This window comes from Pleurodeles waltl, chromosome 1_1 (genome assembly GCF_031143425.1).
Source record: "Pleurodeles waltl isolate 20211129_DDA chromosome 1_1, aPleWal1.hap1.20221129, whole genome shotgun sequence".
Classification (NCBI taxonomy): Eukaryota; Metazoa; Chordata; class Amphibia; order Caudata; family Salamandridae; genus Pleurodeles; species Pleurodeles waltl.
This window is the reverse complement of record NC_090436.1, coordinates 836,802,681-836,825,218: the sequence shown is the minus strand read 5'-3', so window position 1 is coordinate 836,825,218 and position 22,538 is coordinate 836,802,681. Positions and strand designations below refer to the sequence as shown.

Below are 22,538 nucleotides of genomic sequence, written 5' to 3'. Positions count from 1 at the left end.
ATTCATGGGGTTACTCATGTATGTAATTTGTATGGGGTGAAGTGCTTTCCCTACTCTTAGTTAGACTGCTGTAGGAATAGAAACTCTTTGCTGTCTAACACTTTACCTACTGTTTGGAGTGGGAATAATACATTTCACCCTTCTTAAATCCAATGCTTTCCCTACTATTGCACAGACTGGGGTAGGAATTGTAAAGTTTTCCCTTCCAAAGTCCAATACATTCCCCACTGTTGTGCTGTTTGGAGTGGGGATTGTAAAATGTACTCCTCCAAAATCCAACGCTTTCTCTACTGTTGCCCTGTTTGGAGTAAGAATAGTAAATCTAACTCCTCTGAAGTCCAACACTTTCTCTACTATTGTGGTGACAGGAGTAGGAAAATTAAAGCTAAACCTTCCGAAGTCCAACACTTTCATAAACTAAATTGGAAATAACATATTATTCTTACACTCCAATAATTTTCATAATATTAGTTAACTGGACTTTATAGCATTCATTTCTTTCTACTTTATACTATTAGTTTTTATTTTTAAGTTAATGTTAATGTTTATTGTATTTTTTGTCAATTTTGAGGGGGTTTACATTTTTAATATTTTCTTTATTACCTACATTGATTAATCTACTTTTTGTTATTGAATTGTTGAAATATTCATGGAAATAAGTATGTATGTTTGTGTGTGAGAGAAGCATCTATTTTTCAGCAACTCCTTCAGCTGCTGATTGTGGCAGTGTTTGCGCTGGGGTGTGAGGCATGACAATATATACAAAATTACTTCTCCTCTTCATACAAAAGAAAGGCACACACGCTAATAATGCCAGTAAAGTGAAATGTGATTTATTTTTACTTCTCCTCTTCATACAAAAGAAAGGCAAACACGCTAATAATGCCAGTAAAGCAAAATGTGATTTATTTTTAGCAGCAAAAATGTTACTATATATATATATATATATATATATATATATATATATATATATATATATATAAATATTATTAGATAAAAATACACGTTTTCATAGTAATACATTTTAAATATTAAAAAATATATATATTTATTAATATGTTTACACTATATATATTACATATATGTCTCTATAAACAAAAATGTGTTTGTGTGTCTACATAATTATATACATATATTGGGACTCATTCCCCTGCCCAGCACCATCGCAATGTTCACTGTCTGCTGTGTAGACAGTGAACATTGCAGGGGAGCTGGTGCACCCTGCAGGCTACAGCAGTGCCGCCGGCTCGATTATGAGCCAGAGACAATGCTGTAGCCTGTTTCCCACTAGGCCAGTGGGCTGAAACCAAGGGTTCACCCCACCTAGTGGGAAACTCCTAATAGGTCCGGTGGGGTGGTCACAACAAACGCAGCAGCCACTCTGTCAGGAGTATGACGGTTGGGCTTTCCTGTCCGTCAAACTCATAATGAGGGCCATAGTATTAAATATTCATTGAATTTAATTGATATATTAAATTTAAATATTACAATATTTAAAATTATGATACCCCATCCCATATTGATTACTTCATTCTTCCCATAGATTATCCAAAGCTACCATCCTAGCATGGCATTGTCTAATCACTCCCGAATAACCATTATACTTCACGTTGGGCTTTTAACTGGTGTCTCTCACCACGACTTCTACAGAGTCTCGCCTATTGGCTACATATCACACACTCCAATAAGGAGTACTTTACTCTTAATGCTTGCATGTGTCACCCACAGAGACACCGTGGGAAGCATTTAAGCCAGTTTTGAGGGGTGTAAACACTAGCTACTGTGCCGGGGAGTGACAGCGTTGGGCACAGGACCTGGTAGACCTTGAATCGCAGATGCAGAAGAGGACGCTACAGGAACGAAGCTGCAGAGCCGATGGCCATATGGCGTGGCGGCAGCTGGGGCTTGTGCAGCAGCGGTATCAGCAGATGCTACGGGAGGATGTCAAACAGGCCTGGCAGGCGGCACAGAGTGGAATATACCAATTGAAAAACCAATCAAGCAAATGCTCCATGGATTGTGCCAAGCCACCCAATACTGCTCATTCACTCCTTTGATATGAGGTCTGCAAGAAGCGTTGCTTGTGGATGCCCGGGAAGCGGCTCAGAGTTTTACTACACAATTTAGTGGGGTCTATGCTTGGTAGGATGTCCTATCTCGGGAACAGTTAATGGAAATTCTAGGATGGTCTTTCTCTCCAAGCTCTCTTGACCGAGGCCAAGGTCCAACTAAATCAGGTGATCACAGAGGAGGAGCTCTCTTCTAACCTGATGGGGTTGAGATCGGGGAGGGCTCCCGCATTCAACGGGTTCCCATGCAAGTTTTTCAAAGCAGTTATACCCTGTCTCAGGAAACATCTTTTGGGGTGGTTCACTCGAGGGTGAAGTGCTGCAGTCGTAGTGACGGCATTTAGAGATTGTGGTGTTCCCAAAGCCGGGTTACTCTCCAGAAGACCATTCTTTTTACCTCCCAATCTCCTTCTTGAGTATGAAATTGAAGCCACTGACCAAAACCTTGGCAAATAGACTGATGCATCATATCCCAGAACTGGTCTACCCGGACGAGGCTGGATTCATGCCTCACCCCGGCACTTGCCACAACATCCAATGAGTACACAATGCCCTTGTAAACTGCCAAAGGGGTCCTGCAGTGGTACTCCTGATCTGATGGATATAGACAAAGCATTTGACTCTGTAAGCTGGGAATATCTATTCATGCTGCCCTGCCAGTTGAACTTCAGCCCCAGATTCCTCTCCTTTGCGCGGGGCCCATACATAGGACTAGATGGTGACAGTCGCAGTGGCAGGAGTCCAGTTGGATCCATTTTCAGTTTGGCAGGGGACACAGCAGGGGTGTCCTCTGTCCCCATTAATGTTCGCTCTGGTTATGGAGCCTCTAGCTGTGTGGGTCAGAATGGACGCTCAGGTGAATGACTTTGAGTGGAGTGAGGATGAAGTCTTATTCTTTCAAACAACCCTGAGACCTCTAGGCCAGGGACTATGCAGATCATGTGCTTTTTTGGTGAAAAATATAAATAAATTGAAATCCATAATGTTTCACATGAGCAACTCGGTGCAAGATTTGAGTTGAGCGTTGGGACTTCGGCTGGCTGAAGATGGGTTTAAGTACATGGGGAGTCTATGGGGGTCATTCAACAGGCTGGCGGTGCTTCCAAGCCCATTCCAAGCCCATTCTGACCGCAGCGGTAAAGCCGCGGTCAGAAAACAGGGGCCGGCGGTTTCCCGCCGTTTTTTTCCCCGGCTGGGCGAATCCGCCAGGGCAGGGCTGCAAGCAGCGCTGCCCTGGGGATTCTGACCCCCTTACCGCCAGCCTGTTTCTGGTGGTTTTCACCGCCAGGAAGAGGCTGGCGGTAAGGGGTGTCCTGGGGCCCCTGGGGGCCCCTGCACTGCCCATGCCACTGGCATGGGCAGTGCAGGGGCCCCCTAACAGGGCCCCATGAAGCTTTTCACTGTCTGCCTAGCAGACAGTGAAAAGCGCGACGGGTGCAACTGCACCCGTCGCACCGCCGCAACACCGCCGGCTCCAATCGGAGCCGGCTCCTGTGTTGCGGCCCCCATTCCTGCTGGGCCGGCCGGCGCTAACTTGGTTAGCGCCCGCCGGCCCAGTGGGAATGTCAGAACGAGGGAAGCGCTATTTTGGCCGCATGGCGGCCAAATGCCGGTTCCCGCCTGGCGTGCGGCGGTGTGTCTCCGGATGTAGCACAATCGTGGTCCGGGAATCTAGAGCCGGCCATGACCTAAATGAAGGAGGAATTTAAGGTGTGGTTGGTCCTGCTGATAACAGTAACTGCCAAGTCGGCTATCTTTAAAATGGTTTTATTACCTCAACTGCTTTACCATTTACAGAAGTTGCCCTAAGCCATCCCGCAATCATGGTTTCAGAAGATCAGCTCCATACTCAGTGAGTTCCTATTACGGAAGGGGATTCCCCGTATCACCCTAATTAAAATGTTTCAAATCCATCTTCTTTAGCAGTATCACTGCTCAGATATGCGCTCTTACTACTCTTCATCACACCTACTGATTATCAATGACTGGTGGTATGATCTTTGAGAGGATCCAGTATATGCGGTCGAGAGCTGGGCGATGGAAGACACCTCCCTGCTTGCCCACTTGTACAGCAGGCGTGGTGTGGGTGCCCTCCCTCCAGAGACCCAGGTGGTCCTGAATCTTTGAAAGTGCTCCCTTAGTTGGGTGGGCTGGTGGGGTAGACTGAAAGAATAGACACCACTCAGGCAGGGATGCTGGCGGAGTGGACACTGCTCAGGCATCGATGCATGTTGCGGCAGGCAGCCCAACTGGAGGGCTTTAGAAAGTGGGACATCACTGGGATATCCACTTTAGGGGATGTGATGCACAGTACCAGCCTGAAATCGTTTCAGGAAATGCAACCAGAATATCAACTACACTGCAGCCAATTTCATCTGTATTTGCAACTCCATCAAGCACTGACCTCCTATAAAATGAACCTACCTGCTCTGCCTGATTTCAATGCATTAGAGGGTGACCTTCTCCTGGGTGACATAGGTGACCACAAAATAGCAAATGTATATCAATCTTTCTTCTCTAACAGCCCAGACAAACTGCATATTATTAGAGGGGCATGGGAGGCTGATATTTGAACACTAGAAAACGATTGGATGGAGAACCTGGGGGTTCCCTAAGAGGCAGCTATATGAGCCCACCTACAACTAGTACAGCTCAAATACCTCCACAAGGCATACTACACATGGCACTGCGTAAGGCGTATGGGGATGATAGCCTCTCCAACATGCCGTTGGTGCAGCACAGAACATGGTACATTCCTACATACAGTGTAAGGCTACTCAGTGCTGGAATAGTTTTGGTATGGTGTGATATCATGCCTAGGAGAGGTCCTATCCTGAATAATCCCACCAGGTCAGAAATTGATTGTCACAGATGGTCTTGGAGGAAACAGATATAAAAGGCTACTCTTATTTCTGGGACTGACCTCAGCAAAGAGTGATATATTCAGTGCATGGAAGGCCGAGGTCCCTCATCCCTCGCAGTGTGGAAAAAAGGGATGCACCGTTGCATGGCTCTGGAGGTCACAATGCACCAGGTGAGTTGACGTCTACAGAAACACCCTAGAAATTGGGCAGACTACATGGGCATTGTCTTATAGCCTGGTTTCTCCTAGAGAACGTATATAGATGAGGAAATTCAAATGTATGAGGGCGAGGGAAGGGTGGGAAGATGAGTGGCCAATGATCAAGTTGATGTCGATGTTCTGCTTTGCTGGGTTGCACTTGAGCGTGCGGGGGTCAGAGGTGCAGGTTCTTGTTAATGTTTATGGGTGTGTTGATATTATCATCCTGTGTATATTTGTCGGCCCACAAGGCCATGGATCATTGTCAAAACTCAATAAAATTTATTGTGAAAACAAACTATTTAACATTTACTACATTAAACTCTACTTATATTAAAAACAGATTTTTTTGTATATTTTTGGACAATATTAGCGTCAGCAATTTTTTTTTCTGATATTTTGGTACTTACCATTATAAGTATAGGAGCACAATAATCTGGTAAATTATATATTTGACACAGCATTTTTGTCAACGATATTATTTACCACAATATTGTAGCTGTGATCCCAATGAATCCAGTGGAAAGAGGCCACTGTTTCATTGTCTGTGGATTTAAATGGAACTTCTTAAATAGAAATGTTCTAAAGATAGCAACTGTTCATTTTACCCTTGTGACATAATTTATTATTTCGATGTGAAACTAGCCATTACAATGAAAGAAGCAAACCTAATAAAGGACCTTCATCAAAGATCTAACTTGGAATGGATTTCACATTAAGAATGCTTGTGACTGGAGAATATTAGCTTCACTGTTATCAGTGTCACGATTGTCATAATAAGATACAATCAGCATTCAGATAGATAACTATCAAAAACTGATATGTTTTCCACCAAGGGGCTCCAAATTTAAAAAAATTATGAGAAGGAAGCTCAATGTGTCTATGATGCACTGGGAATACCATGATGTAAAACTCCTCGTTGTTGCTAGCTACCCATATGCATATTAATGATTGGATGCCACACATGATGACACCATGTAAACAGATTCCAATGAACACAGATGCACAAATTAGCCCTCTACAACCCCCTTCCTGCCTGTCTCAACCTCTCATTCCTAATATTTAAAAACAGTACCGATCATCCTGACAACACTCCCTACCTTCCTTGACAATATTCTTTTCAGTCCAAATAAAGATGACAGTACTTGTCATCCTGCCACACTTTACCCACCTACCCCAGGGATCTTTAGCCCCTCTCAGGCAGAGGTCTGATCAATGATAGCAGAGAAATGGCTTTATTCCAATAACAGCATGTAAATAAACCCCTGGCACAAGGGAGTGGGTCATTCAGTGTAATTGAAAACCCCTGCAGACTGCAAGCCACTAGGATAGCCTTCTGTGGTCTTCTACACTCACAATGTGGTGGTGAAGTATTGCATTCTTGACGGAAGGGTAGGGCCTACTTTCCACAGAGAAACAGACTAATGTAAGGAATGATTTCATCCAGATTTCAGTATCTTTTAGGCTCGCTTCACAGTGTTGCACGGTAATTATCACATTTACTCATACAGATACATTGTTGTAAAAAGGTAATTTTAATAACTGCACTATTGTTTTTTCTTCATGCTGAAGACATAATTGTAGTCGAACAACAAAACAGCCAACATGTGTTGCACCTCCTTATGGTTCTCAGGCCTGAGGCTTTTTCAAGGTTTTCAGCATGCAGAAGAAAAACCAACAGTACAAATATTACAATTAACTTTTTACAATATGTGGAGTGTATGCTTATGAATACATTTGATAATGACTGTGGAACATAGGAAAATGTGTGGATTTCGGTTAGAGAAAATCACCTGTATTATTTCACCTCCATCTCAACTGAGAGCTCAAGAGAGGCATGAGTTAGCAGGGTTACACCAGACCGTCATCCATCATTCCACCACCTCTTTCAGGTCTGCAGTGACCACAGAAATATTGAAAGGGATCAAGTATTAATAATTAATTAGCAGCACAGAAGTAGCATACGACAGCTAATAAACATGCATTTTAAAAGGCACAACAGAAAATTAATGTCGAAACAAAAACGTGCACGTTTGAATTTCAGTGAACCATTTGTGCCTACCAGTTGTATTTCTGACACCACGTATAACAAGAAAATATTGTGCATTTATTTTTGAGTGAATTATTAATAAATATTGATCCGCAAATATTATTTCTGAGTAGAAACAGTAGAAATTAAATGTGTTTTTGAGTATTAATGAATGAGAATTAAACACACATATTGAATTAAATATCTAATGTGTGAAATAAATGCATATTTAAAATGCTGTGACATAACAAGAATGATGCCTTAGTGAACATAATTTTCTTTGTATATTTGATTTGACTAAAGGTGTGTTGTACTTTTATTAATGTTTTGAATTGTATTAATGTGCATTAGGTTTCCTTAACTTGACTGGGCCTGAAACTTCATTTTGCAAGCAGTCATGGAAAATGTCACTTGTCACACTGTCCACTTTAAGCTGAATTATTTTCTTAGGGCAGCAACTGTACTGTTGAAGGTTCTATTATATTCCAGGAGAAAAGCATGTTTCAAGTTTAGCTAATGTAACAATATTTGTTCTAGCTGATGAGTTGCAGAGGAAGATTCATGAAGCGTATGCAAAAGAATATTAGCTTAGTTTATTATGTGCCATGGGAAGGGAAATGCATGTAACAGTTTGTTAGAAAATATAACATTTTAGTGGAACCATATGAAGTCATAGAAGAAACAATGGACTAGTGCGGAGAGAATTTAATAAAGTTGCAAAACTTGGTGGTGCCATCTACAATGACTGGGTACTGAAATCAATGCCCAGTGTGTGCCTATTTGATGGAACAATTGAATGGATTTTGGCTATTTTAATTAGTGAAGAACTTTGGAACTGAAGTCGGTTCCCTTATGAACCTTCTTAGAGACAGTTAATGTCTGCTTAAGTCTGCTCTTTCACATATTCTATTCTGGGTTTCATGATGGGTTTTCTCATCATAGTCCTAATTGTCCTATTCTGTTAAGTGGTTCAATATTCAAAAGGCAAACTATTTCTCAACTGCTGATTTGTTCTATGTGCAGCTCATGCTCTGCACAGTCCTGATTCTGCTGCCAACTGATGCCAGAAGACGGTGAATGCTTCACTTGATGAATCAACTCCTAATGCTGTCCCATGAGGAAAGGTATAACTAAATGTGTTTTCTATTTTCCGTTTTACCTTAGTCTCTTACACCAGCATATTCCTATAGTTAGTTACCCTAGCTAGATGTTTTCCAAATTATTTTTTCCTTCTTTTCTTTTGCCTGCGTATGTTAGCCCATTCCCACACATGCAAGTCACAATTTTGGTTAGTGTTAGGAATGGCTCAGCTCTGAAACCTGACATCTGAAATAGATTATTAAATGTGTATTTTGAGTAATTTCTGATGCCACCATCATCTGCTTTGAAACACAGTAATAATGTGCATGCTGTGTTGTTGCTAATCTATATTATTCCTTTGGAGTGTTTAACAGTTTTTATGTTCTCTAGGTTGAATCTTTTCAGACGCTTTGGTCAGTCTATGATCTTCATGTATGTTTATTATTCAGGTTTGCACACCATTTATGTGAAATTGATTTGGGGATTGTAATAAAGCTTTGTAACTTCATTTGGTTTGGAGTTTGATTTTAGTGTTGAATTATTTATTGTGTTTAATATTGTTTATTGGATTTTATGTTATTGAGTTGTCAGTTGTTTGATCCTAGCTTTGACTTCGTCATCAAGTCCAAAGATTCAGTCGACTTCTGAGGGTGAGAAATTGTGATGCTGTCTCACCCGAGCACTTGTGGTTTCTGAACACAAGGTGGGAAGAAAACTTCCGCATGCTGCTCCAGCAATAGGTATGGTGAGAGCAGGGCCCTCTCTTTTTGTTCCTCTGTTCCTCAAAAAGTCAGCAACATCATACTTAAAAAAAGGTTCCCCATTGCAAACAGGCAATTGCGGATTGTAATAAAGCTTTGTAACTTCATTTGGTTTGGAGTTTGATTTTAGTGTTGAATTATTTATTGTGTTTAATATTGTTTATTGGATTTTATGTTATTGAGTTGTCAGTTGTTTGATCCTAGCTTTGACATCGTCATCAAGTCCAAAGATTCAGTCGACTTCTGAGGGTGAGAAATTGTGATGCTGTCTCACCCGAGCACTTGTGGTTTCTGAACACAAGGTGGGAAGAAAACTTCCGCATGCTGCTCCAGCAATAGGTATGGTGAGAGCAGGGCCCTCTCTTTTTGTTCCTCTGTTCCTCAAAAAGTCAGCAACATCATACTTAAAAAAAGGTTCCCCATTGCAAACAGGCACCAGAAGGACATCTAGTGATCCTTCCAACCATTCTTCGCTACCCCTAATGTTCATAGCTGCTGCTTTCACTGACAGACAGCTTCATCTGTGTGACTCAGAATATTACTTTGATACACTGAGTTTTGATTTTTCAACCTCTCAAAAGAGGATTACAAACTATTCATACATGGGACTTGTATACTTTAATGCACTTTGACTTTACTGTACCTGGTGTCCTTCTTTTTTTTCTTGTTACCATTCCTCTGCTTATTAGCTGGTCCTCTGCCTGCTTGTTTGCCTTTATTTTCTTCCTCTTTCTGCTTTTTGGTGTTGGAGCCTTTACTTTTATTATCAGCCTGTCCATTTCTTTTCCTGCCTTTTGGGTCATCTGTTTCTGATTCGCTATCATCCTCACTGTCGTCGTCTTTAACTGCTTTTCTTCTGTTGACTCTTTTCCTTCGTGGTGCCTCAATTTCTTCCTCTTGTTCACTTTCATTCTCTTCTTCACTGTCAATTGCTTTTGGCGCATATCGAGCTCTTCCTCTTCTGGGCTTGACAGCTTGCTTCGGCTTCTCTTCCTCCGAGTCATAATCTGGTGATGAAAACATATTCAAAAGTTATTGCAAATCTCGTGTTCAAAAAGTATAAGCAAGGTTAGTTAATTTTGGTAAAAAATGGTTTATCTTTTTTCTGAAATGCGCAACAGTGTTCTTCCACTAAGCACATTCAACACAAATACAAATACAGCAAATATAAAACTGAATATCCAAATGGATTTCATGCAGTGCAGTAAATTTGCTTTTTTTATTCAGGTATGAAGTTATTCTATTTATTTGAGCAGCAGAAAATATTTTGTTTAGAGATGTTGTACAAGAGAATAACCTTTGCCGCACAAAAGCCATTAGAAGGAATTGGTGACTCACATACTTATAAATTAGAAAACAAGCTACTTCTGTCCCCAGGTCAAAACAAAAACAGTGAAGCTCGTAATTCCAACATTTTCACAAGAGGTGTTCGAAGAAACAATACTAAATGCCTACAAAGCTATGAAGATCATTAGTGAATTACAGTACAATTTATCCTTAAAGACCTAATATATGTTAAAAAAGCGCTCTAAAACAAATGAGATATTTTGAGCTCATAGTTTCATCAGTCGGTTTTACCACCTGGAGACCTCTTATTATTTACCTACAACCTTATTTAATGCAATCCTTTGCAAAGAGTCAAAGACACAAGCATGAGAGACAGGAAACACAATCAAGGCTTCTCAGGTACTATGCAATAAGTGGGTAAATAGAGATGTAAACAAATATCTACCTCCAATCCTATCAGTATCAACCGCACCTCCCCCAATTGCACTGGTACTGGTACCTACATGAGATAGTACAAACCATGTTGATCCCGTCCCTCCTTTCAGTGGCCAGAAATTCTCTCATTTAAAATATTGCTCCCAGTAGATCTATTGTCTTTATTCCTGTATCTCACGCACAAGACTGAAGACAGATCAAAGAGGTGAGATTGTACTCTTCTCAAAACCAATATGTTTCTTGCATTATTCAACTATGGATCACTTGTATTCATGAGGGCTTTTGGTCAGTGTCCATTGACAAACAGTCAAATATGTAGGCTTCCAGCACTGGATGATGTAGGGCACAATCAGGTCACCACCAGAAGAGAATGAAATCATTACTGATACACTGCAATAAAATTCATACCAGTGGATGGTCATTCATTACCTTTCACAGAAACACCTTACACACAGTTTAGAAGCATTGATGAAGAAAAGTGGCCAATGTGGCACTGATGTAAGAATCATGTTGGCTTAAAGGATAGCATAGCCTGATCGCTTTGCTCTGTTTTCAAACTTGTGAGCGGGAGACAGGAAATAAGGCAGCAGGTGCTGATTGTAAGTGCCCCAAGACAGTAGGTGCTATTTATTGAATTTGATAAATTCCAACTCCTGGAGTTCAGACTTTATTGGGTATGATAAATAGCACCTATTCCAATTTTGGCGGAATAATATGTAGATGTTGGTTCTTAGTGCATCACACTCTGCAACAGAACTTTTCCACTGAAATTCTGTCAGGTTTGACCTGCCAAAATTTAACAAAGGATGCACACATTATCACACCTGGCAATTACAAGGTGTGGTAAACTCCATCCAACTCAGAATTCCAACCCACTCATAACCAGGGCCTAGGTCTATTTATTCTGAAGAGAATTTTACATTTGTGAGAAATGGCAGCTGAAAGTAGGACAGGGCTCAAAACACTCCTGACTACATTTGTCCACATTAGTAATAGGATTTGCACTCGTACAGGTGGCAACACTAGCGCAATGGATGGGTAATGAGATTTAAACATAAAAAATAAGAGGTATACAATTCTTTCCATCTCCCTTCACCTTCTCTTTCTCGACAGTACCCAATAACTCTTTAATGTGGGTCCTGCCTTTAGAGCTTCTGCTGTCAACACTTTGCTAAGAATTGTACTAAACAAATACATAGAAAATACAAGGAGGCCCCCTGTCGGTTCTTGTGGCAGTGCTACCTGCCGATGAGTAGATTACCTGAAGATATCCCATTTGTTCTGTCTTGCCTACTGATTCCATGTGTCATGCTGTCTTACCCATTGTGTCCTCCTCAAACGGACCACCCTTAAGACACTCTTTTCCACCACTGAGAGGCTGAGGCAGTTTCTTAAAAATGGATAGCCAAGAGATTACAGTGAGTACTGATTAAGCAATTTCAGACACCTGTACTTCCATACCCAAGGTCAACGAGCTGGGAAAATCCTGAGACCCTTCATATCACCGCCAGTGATCTCTACAAGGTAGCAATGTGAGTGCCTGGTGCTTAGCCTTCCAACAAGCCTTATCTCGTTCAGAGATTTCCCCCTGAAGTGGCAACATAACTGTTAGTACAGTACTTCTAGGACTATAGGTGTTTACTCTTCCCTTGGACACCAACTGACCTCACAAAATGCTGTCATCTCTGTATCATTTCTCAGAAACATTCAGGATTCTTCCTTCTCTTCCTACTTGGCATCTTCAGCAACTAGCCCATCAGTTAGTACTGATAAATAAATATGGGCAGACTCTACATACACCATTAGTATCTTTCTAATGTGAGTAGACGACTTGTTGGGTTCCTCAGAGAAAGGTCCAGCTTGTACTCTGTATTGATCATTCTTGTCAGCTTTTGTCTACTGATTTGTTTATTTACTTATTTTATAAGACACTAATCAACCACTTGCATTTCTCCTGTCATCTTAGTCATGGTTTAGCAAAAACTACCCAACTCTGGAAAGCTAACCCACAAACATCAATCACTTTAGCAGTTGTCAGAAAGCCAGGTGAATGCTTTCATGCTGTTAGCCTAAGCAAAAAGAGAAATGAATCCCACAACTTTTCAATTGACACCCCAAATGCCTGTTTGCCAGTTTAAACCTTTCAGAAAAGTTGTACCCTTTATACGCAGTTTTAAACAGATGACACAACCCTAAGAGGAAAGTTGTTGGAAAACCTGTTCACTATAAAGGCAGATCAGAGCCTCAGATGTTCCTCATGCACCGCACATAACTTTTCATTTTATATACTGAATGGGCTGCTAAAAGAGATGGGCGAGAAATGTGACATTGTGTTGTGGTTTTTCTATGTTGAGAGCAATGTGTGCAATAGAGTCACATTTGAAGATGCCTCAAACTAGACTGCATGTAGTGGTTAAACCCAAGAATATTGTAACTGCAATAATGCAGTCTGTATAAAATATGACAATGGAGACCAAACTACACTGCATTTCATGTAGCAGATGCAGGATTTAATGTATGGAAACAGCAGACTGATAATGGAAAAATGAAACCTATTGCCCCCATTTGAACACACAGATCAGCTCCTCATAAATAAGAATGCCCAGATTCCATACAGCAGAGAGTGAAGAGGAGTAAAATGCAAAAATATCTGCCGGAGCACATAAGTGCAATGGGTTTTGTTTCTGCAACCAGAGTTTTATTTTTACATCCATTGAGCTTCAAATCTGTGTTTGATTCCAGCCAGTTGGTTGGCTCCAGTTAGATTTGACAAATCACTACAAAGAAAGTTTTTTTTTGCCATCAGATAAAAATCAATATGTGGTTAGGAATGTATTGTGCCTGTGGGCTCACATAGATATTATAGAGCTTAGTACTCAAGTCTGACCCCTAGCACAACTCAAATGTCAATGAATGAGTAGCTGAGGCATTTCATGGAAGAATATATTTAACACAGCCAAATAGGAAAGAAGCAATTAAATCCATTCATAGACTACACTACCTGCCCTCATCTCTGACAGGCATCTAAACCGAACAGAATAATCAAGAATGTGACAGACCATCAAGAGCTCTAATAGTAAAAAAGTAGGGCCGCTAATGCCATCTGCTACCTGTTGGATGTTTTTCAGTTAGAACAGGGAGAACGCATTGAGATGTCAAGGGAACTTGAAGCCTGATTGCTATGGATGAACAACCTCTAATGATATTTGCAATTTTTGGACAACTACAAATAAAATGTTTCAGTCAACCTTAACATGTTGTGAGGAGAAACCAACAGGTAGCAGCAACACAGCCATTCTGGGGTTGTGGCAGGGGTGCCACTGCTTAGGTTGGCAAGGACTACTGGGCCCAATTTAGAGTTTGGTGTACAGGGTACTTCATCACAAATGTGGCTAAGAATGTATTGAACAAAACTGATGGTCCACCCTCTTTATTTATACTCAAATGGACCATCATGATTCTGCCAATGGTACCCTGGCTGGTTCTGCTGACAGACACTTTACACCGGCAGCCCAACGGACTTAGGACCGTAAGTAAGTATCTCAGACTGTCCGCTGCATTTAGAGCTGATTGTCTGACTTACTTTTTTTATCTTTAGGACTGCCACTAAAATCATGGTTTTCCTGAAGAATAATAAACAATAAATGAGAACTCTCATGGTACTGGGGTTTTATAGAAACAAATACCTTCTTTGGGAGTTTGTGTTTGTGAAAAAAAAAGTTTGCGGAGTTACCACATGAAATATTGTGGCCACTCAGCAAACATCCACTGTTTTCATAGGAGCCATCGTGGCTGAAGCTCCTCTGAAGACATAGAGAGGTGTGCCAAATCAGCAGAGGTATCTATTTACAGTGGGCAGTAGTTCACCAGGGTGGCAGAAGCCCTAATGCCTGGTGAATAAATCATCTGTAACAGGTGAACATGATGTATCATAATTCTGTTGGAAAATTCAGTCTGAAAACTACTGTAGGAAAGTACCAAATTATAGCATGGTCATCCGCACTTTTTGCCTGCTGTCAGTATGCTTAGACTGTTTTCACTGGGATCCTGCTAGCCTGGACCCAAGTGATTGTGCTCTCTCCGTCTAACTTTGGTTCCTAGCACATTGCACACCACACAATTGGCATACTGGTGCCCCCTTATAGGTTCTTAGTATATGGTACTTAGGCACTCTGGGCATTGGGGCACCAGGGGTTCCCCATGGGCTGCAGCATGTATTGTGCTGATGATGGGGGCCCTTGCAAAATGTGTCTGCCAGTCTGCCATTGCTGTCTGTGTGAAAAGGTGCATGCACCCATTCACTACAGGTCACTGCAACAGGTCACTGTAAGTCAACCCTATAGTAGTCCCTTCTAGCCCAGACAGCAGGATGCAGGTCCCTGTGTGTGAGGCCACCCCTGAATGAGCAGAGGTGCTCCTACAAACTCCAGTTCCACTGCACTGGACTTCGTAAATACCGGAAACCATTTTAACCGTGTGCTGGACATAGGTCACTACTTGTGTCCAATTATATAATAGTAACTCCAAACTTGGGCATGGTTGGTATCAAACATGTCAGAATCATACCCCAATACTGTTGCCAGTATTGGTTGTATGATCCCTTGCACTTTGGGGGCTCCTTAAAGGAACCCCAATATTCCTCCTACCAGTCTTCTGGGGTTTTCCGGGCAGCCTGCGCTGCTGCCGCCTCTCAGACAGGTTTTTGCCCTCCTGCTGCTTGACCAGCTCAGGCAGAGGGAGGCAGAACAAAGGATTTCCAGTGGGAGAGGGGGGTAACACCCTCTTCCATGGAAATAGGTGTTACAAGGCTTGGAAGGGGTAGCCTTCTCAAGCCACCGGTTTTCTTTGAAGGGCACATTTAGTGCCCTCCTTGCATAAACCGGTTTGCACCAGCCCATGGTCCCCGGTCCCTGCTCTGGCACGAAACTGGACAAAAGAAAGGAGAGTGATCACTCCCCTGTCCATCCCAACCCCAGGGATAGTGCCCAGAGCTTCTTCAGGTGGCCACTTGATTCTGCTATCTTGAATCTAAGATGGGCAGAGACCCCTGGGAGCATCTGAGTGGCCAGGTCAGGCAGGTGATGTCACAGCCCCCTACTGATTGGTGGTCACCTGGCTAGGTGAACAAACCCCCTTCCAGGGCTACTTAGGGTCTTCTTCTTGGGTGGGCCCTCAGATTCGACATACAAGATTCCAACAGGACTCCTCGGCAACATTTACTTCATCTTCTGGCCACTGGAACCGCAACTGGACTCTTCAGGAACCAACAATCTGTAACTTCAGTGATGACTCTGCTTTGCATCATTGTTTCTCCCACTCCTTCCAGCAACTGCAACATTTCCCAGGCAGTGCATTCTCTGAGGTCAGCAAGACATCAGCCTGCGCCAAGAAGTAAGAAGGAATCTCCCTTGAAGTGAAGGAGTCAATCCCCTGCATCTGCAGGCACCATCTGCAATGACGACCGGCTGCACTGATCTGCTCTCTTCCAGAACTGTGTGAATTCAGCATCACAGGTGGTAGTCTGGATTGGTCGCCTTGGTCCTTCCTGCCAGCTGTCCAACTTGGGAAATAGTAAGCCCTTGCCTCTCCTTGCGGGACAGTATTCTTTGCACCGTGACTCTTGCAGCTACCAAGGCTTGTTTGCTCCTGCTACAAGGGATCTTCAGGCTCTGTGTAGCCCCGGCCCCCAGCACTTCTTCTTGCCAAGCAGAATCTCCTCTCTGCTGCTTGAGCGATGTGGGACTCCTCTTCAGGTGTGCTGACTGGGCCTCACTAGGACTTGTGCCTGCTGCAAGCGGTTTGCATGTGGGGGTTGTGACTGCTTCTGGTGACTCTCCCCACTGCTGAGGGTCACTCTCGGCTCCCCTCCAAGGGTCCAGTCCCCTGGGTCTTGCTGGTCCTCTTCAGCCTTGCAACTCATCTTTTTCTTCTTTTGCATTTGCCAACGCTTGTTGGTGGTTCTCCGGCCCCACTGACCCTCTGCAACCCGACAGCCGATGTGGGACACCATCTGCATCACTTCAGGAGCTCCTCTTCATCTCCTGCACTGTACATCTGGTCTTTTTATTCCCCTGTTGACCTGGTCCTGCCTCCACAGAAGGGTGGGTAGTGGCTCCTGCCACAACCGGACACTCCATCAGAAACTTGACTTGGTCCACTTCCTTTGCAGGTCCTCTTCTGCCAGAATCCACCTTGCACAATCCTTTTACTAAGTCCTCCTGTTAGTTTTGAGGAAGACCAGGTACTTACCTTTGCTCCCCTGGTCACTGGGGGTCACTCTGGTACTCATCTCTTGGAGTTCCTACTTCCTCCAACTCCCCTCCAATGATTCCACATCCTTGGGTGGGGGGACTGTATCTTGCATTCCACTTTCTTAGTATATGGTTTGGCCCTCCCCTAGGGCCCTCACTATTTTCTAAAGCTTTTGGCAATGCTTATTGTTTATATGCTCCTTACTGATTGCTATTGTTTAAACAATTAGTGTGTATACTTATCTCCATTTGGGGGGACTGCCTATTAGTATTCTAGTATTTGTGTTACCCTAATAAAGCACGTTTTATTGTAGCACTGTGTGGTTCTTTCATGTGTGATAGTGCTGTGTGATTATAGTGGTATTGCATAAACTCTGCATGTCTCCTACATAAGTCTTGGTGCTCACCCACAGCTACATCTAGAGAGCCCTGGCTTCCTAGACACTACCTACACTTCACTAATAGGGGATACCTGGTATAGGGTGGCAACACCATCGTTGTCAACCACACACCAGGCCAGCTTCCAACATAGGTGCAGCAGTGGGATTAGACGCTTGCAATTGTCTTACCACTTTGTCACTAGTCACTTTCCACAGGAAAGTCCACTACTAGTTGTTAGGAACACACTGCACTAAGTGATCAGGATTACTAGTCACTTAGTTTGGGTAAGTTGGGGGTGTAGCATAGCCCTTTCTTCAAACTTTCAGGGAGCCTAGTTGTTAGAGTAGTCATGAGCACCCACACCACTATACCAAGATGTCTTCAGTGGAAACCACACCTCAGGTCCAACACTCTCAATATGAGAGCTGCACTTTTCAAGAGTTGAGGGAGATGTGTACTTCCAGGAAGTTCAAGACATGGAGAAATCCCAACAAAAGTCTACTTTTGGGGTTACTACTCCAGGCTGATCTCCAAGATGATCAAAATACAGGCATTGCAATGTCCACCTAAATTAATTTTAGTATAAATAAAAATGAATATAAGTATAAATAGGACATAAAGATGTCAGATATAAATGTAGTAGTGTTGACAGGTTAGATTAAATATGACTAAACATTTGAGTTCCTTTATATTTGGTGCCAAGACCCTGTTCAAAAAGACTATGATTGTATGTTACTCAGTGACACAGCAATTACCTTACACATTTAATTTTAATATCACAAGAATGTGCTTGAGAGCTTCAACTACCTTTGCATCACTCATTTTAATGTGACGCCTGGACTAATGTGTCCACTCCAGAAATCTGTGTTTGAACTCAGGGCACAGGTTTGAGTCCAGGGGACCAACTCAGTTTTTCATTCTGTGACGCCTGGACTAATGTGTCCACTCCAGAAATCTGTGTTTGAACTCAATGCACAGGTTTGAGTCCAGGGGATCAACTCAGTCTTTCATTCTTCTTGAGGTCGATAAAATGAGTGATCTTGAGCAACAATAAATATCTGCTATTCAACACCAAAATCTCCCATGAGGCCAATATGTGCTTAAAAATGTGATGTTATTTTTATCAGAAATAATTTTTCACTCTCTAGGCCAGGTACAACACGCATTGATAAGACTTGCATTTTGTAGGACATATTATAACTCATTTTGAAGAGTATAACAATGCTAATAATCGCACAATAACATCCTTCCAAAGCAGCATATATTACAACTATATATAACACAATTTCAACACATATAAAACCCTACGCCTGAAAACAGCACAGCACTCTCCCACATTACAAAGGGTTATCTACGCACATGTCCAGAGTCAATTCAGTAAAAGTACAAAAAGGCAAATACTACCCAATGATCTCTGAAGTGAACTTAGGCTATGGTAATATCAAATACCTACTTAGAGTATACACAGTGGATAACTGTGTATTGTCTTCCATCACCTTTGTGGGATTCTGGTGACATCACAATTTAGGAGGCTTCGGGTTATATGTTTTGTAAATCTCAATAGAACCCCGGAATGGAAGATTTGGACAATATCACACTTTACCTATTAGGTATCTTTATATTATAGGTTTATTTCTTTCAGCAGCTGGAAAAGCTGCAGGGCCGAATAGGGTCAAATGGTGATCTATATTTATCTGATACTGAGAGTTGGGCCAAATACATAAACATGCTAACTGCCCTTATACTTGAGGGGATAGAAATTCCACATACGGGAAAGTGGTGAAATTGTTCCTGTCTATAAGAAGGGTCAAAGTGACTCCCCCTGGAATTACAGACCAATTAGCTTCAATGATGTAATGCAAAGGTTTTTTAGGAACTCTGTTCCAGCTCAACCACTGGATCGAAGAGCATGGAGCTCTGCAAGCAAGCAGCAAGCAGGGTTTAGAAGTCAGCCAAGTACTACTGACCAGGTCTTAAGGTTCATGAATATATATCTGTTTTTCCTGGATCTGAAAACAGCATTTGACCTGGGACCCCACTCCAAACTGTGGGAAGTTCGAAAGCATAGCGAGGCACTATCTGACCTCCTTGACAACATCAGGCATTTGCACCATGACACCTATGCAGAAGTTCAATGGAGAACCTGGGTGGGGGGGGGCTAACGGACCTGGTAGGACCCTTCAAGGGTGTCCGCCACAGGTGCATTCTTGCTCCGACCCGGTTTTACTTATACATAAACAGTGTGGTCGCCTATTTGGAAGATTGCATGAGTGATGCCGAGGCTGGAGGGTAGGAAGGTTTCCTTTCTCTCATTCGCTGATGACACACTCCTGGTTTCCAAAACCCCGGTAGGCCCTCAAATGCTTTTTGATAGCTTTGGGGCATTCTGTGATGACCAAGGGCTACACATCAATCACACTAAAACAACATTTATGACCATCAGCCCGCACAAATCCTTTAGAGGTTCTATTCTTCTTGATGGCTTACTCTTAGATAAGTTTACCGAGTTTACTTATCTGGGAATCACGTTACCCAAGAAAATGTCTTGGTATTCTCTGGTCATAAAAAGTGGTTTGAACCTATCACATCAGGCCACATCAGTCCTAGAACCCTATAGGCCATCTAAAATTAAGTGCATTTCACCTATCTTAAAAGTCTATAGGGTCAAGGCAGAGGCCAGTGCGCTGTATGGGGAAGAGATCTGGGGTTGTACAAACATAAGGGAACTGAGCGTAGCAGACAATCATTTTTTTAAGAGCCCTAGTCAGTCTCCCTAAAAGAACCCCTTTATTACCACTGTAACGAAATATGGGCCTTGCGCCAGTGGCATTCAAGGCTCAGCTACGGCTCCTGCTTTACTGGTGCAGACTTAAACACACCATGGATGTAGGAGGCTGTCTCTCTATGTAGTGTGGAATGCTAGGCACACTATGCAGAGAGTCCAGGCAACCAGACGTTGGTTTACAGGGGTAAAAACTATACCACATAATGCTCTAATTTTTATGGTAGCTTGGTCGAACAGTTAGGCCAATCAATCTTGGAGAATTGCACTGGACTTTTATGAAAAATTTTAAGACCAAGATCATCAAAATTGGTTAAGTTCTTTTCGAGATATGAATTTTTGAAGTTTAATAAAAGAAGTCTTTTTGTGCGTAACTACGGACCATAGGAATCAAAGAAGGATAACCTTTAAAATAGCATATAAAGTCGTACAGTATGGTTTACCAAGTTCTTCTTTTGCAAGTTGGTCGAGGCCATTGGTGGGCAAACTGTGCCAGCTGGAGAAGTTCCGGTGGCTCCCGGTTCCGGCGGGAGCAGTGGGAAAAGGTCTCTTGAGCCGGTACAGGGACCCTGCAGGGGACCACTTTGAAAAGCACTGCACAGGTAAGCTTAAAGGTAAATCCTGGGGGTCCCCTTGGAGTGTTGATTAAATCAGTGAGCCAGGATCTGTGCACAAGTATACCCTCAGATGCAAGAGGTAAGTCCGTTCAAGGGTTGATTGCAGGACAACTGGGGCACCCTGGCTGGAGGTCCACATTGTTTCTGAAGTCCCTTGACTGGGGCTTCCTACTGGTCCTTTTAAAGTCCTAAGTGGGCTGTTTTATGTGGTGTCTGAAATCTGATGACCAATTAACAGTGTATTAGTATGGTTCAGCCGCTGGAGGGTGCAGTGCCAGCAAACTTAGCACACTGGCAGGATTTGTCCTCGAGGTCGTTGGTGTGAAGTTTGATCTTGCTGTGGTGTCCGATTCTGGAGTTAGCATCCAGTCAGTGAAGTGAGTTCACTGGCTTGTTGATCCCTTGTGGATGTGGAGTGGTACCTCCACTCTGGAGGGAGTTCTCTGACAAGTTGCAAAGCCTGGAGGTCCTCTGGAGTTCTTTAAAGTTTTTCCAGTTGTCCAGCAGGTCTGCAGCGGTGATTGTCGGATCCTGGGTGCAGCAGGCAGGATTTGGTGCCTTTTCTTTGTGTAGCAGGTCCACAGTTCTCATGCCTTTGGATCTTCTTGTTGCTGGTCTTCTTCTGACTGTCAAATCTGAGTTCTTGGGCTAGGGATGCCATCTAAATATTGTATTTAGGGGGCGTTTTAGGGTGAACCTGGTAGTGGCCAATGGGCCATCTACTCTACGGTGGCTACACCCACTAAGTGACCATTTTCAGTGGGCAGAGGTCACTACACCTGACTGGCTATTTTCCTTTCATCCTAGATGTAGGAAAATTAAATGGAGAGTTGACCTCGCATGCAACACTTTGGGGGTGGTTTATGCTAGGTAGGGCACCTCCTCCTATCCTTTGTTTGATTTTCCTGCCGTTGCTCCAACCAAAAGTGGAGGTTTGCAGTGGGGTAGGCTATCTGCTACTAGCAGCAGGCTCGGTGGTCGAGTTTCAATGGCAGTAAGCCCTTTGAAGCTCTTAGGCAGGGCTGTGCACATTCCTGGAGGAGGTAGGGTAGCATCTCTTCCCAGGAAGGGCTTTGTTCTCTGGCCCCAGAGAGCAAGGGCTCTTTCCCTAGGGGTCCAGAACCCTGTCTGGTGGTGGCAGGCTGGTTGGGACCGGCCAGCAACCATCCCAGGGAAGTTAGCTTTTGCCGGGGGCACCTCTAAGATGAACCCTGGCTACATTTTGCAATAAATCCAGTACTGGTACCAGTTTGGTTTTATCATTCTCAGTTGTTGATTCAAAACAACTAAGGGTTCAGAGTAGCCATCATGTAGCTGGCAAACTCGTACTGACCAGTGTCCAACACATGCATTCACAATGGTTGCTGTTTACTTACTTTGTCCCAGGTTTGACAAGGACACAGTAGGGGCATATTGCTCATGCAGCTATGCCCTCACATACAGTATAGTGCACCCTGACTTAGGGCTAGAAGGCCTGCCAGAGGGGTGACTTACCTATATTGCATGCAGTACATAGTGGAAAGGGCACACACGCTGTGCGCTATTCCGAGTTTGCATTTTGGGATTGCACCAGGACACTCAGCCGGCAGTGGCAGTGCTTGGTGCATCTGGATGCATGGCCGTAGAGGGTGGCACAATCTGTGCTGCTGCCCTCAGGAGCCTACCTTTAGTACCCCATGCCCCAGATACTTAAATACCATTTTCTAGGGACTTATAGTGGCAGCTAAAGGAGTTGGCAATAACCTTTGCATTTTTTAGGGAAAGAACACAGGCACTGGGAACCTG

The 22,538-nt window shown here is 43.1% G+C and overlaps 1 protein-coding gene across 1 annotated transcript in view; it reads right to left on the bottom strand.

The window, feature by feature from the left end:
* Positions 1–22,538, bottom strand: part of LOC138301836 (transmembrane channel-like protein 2-A) — a 536,847-nt gene that overhangs the window by 465,149 nt on the left and 49,160 nt on the right. The window contains exon 4 of the mRNA XM_069242355.1: positions 9,644–10,007. Coding sequence (XP_069098456.1) covers positions 9,644–10,007 — 364 coding nt within the window. The remainder of the gene's footprint in view (positions 1–9,643; positions 10,008–22,538) is intronic.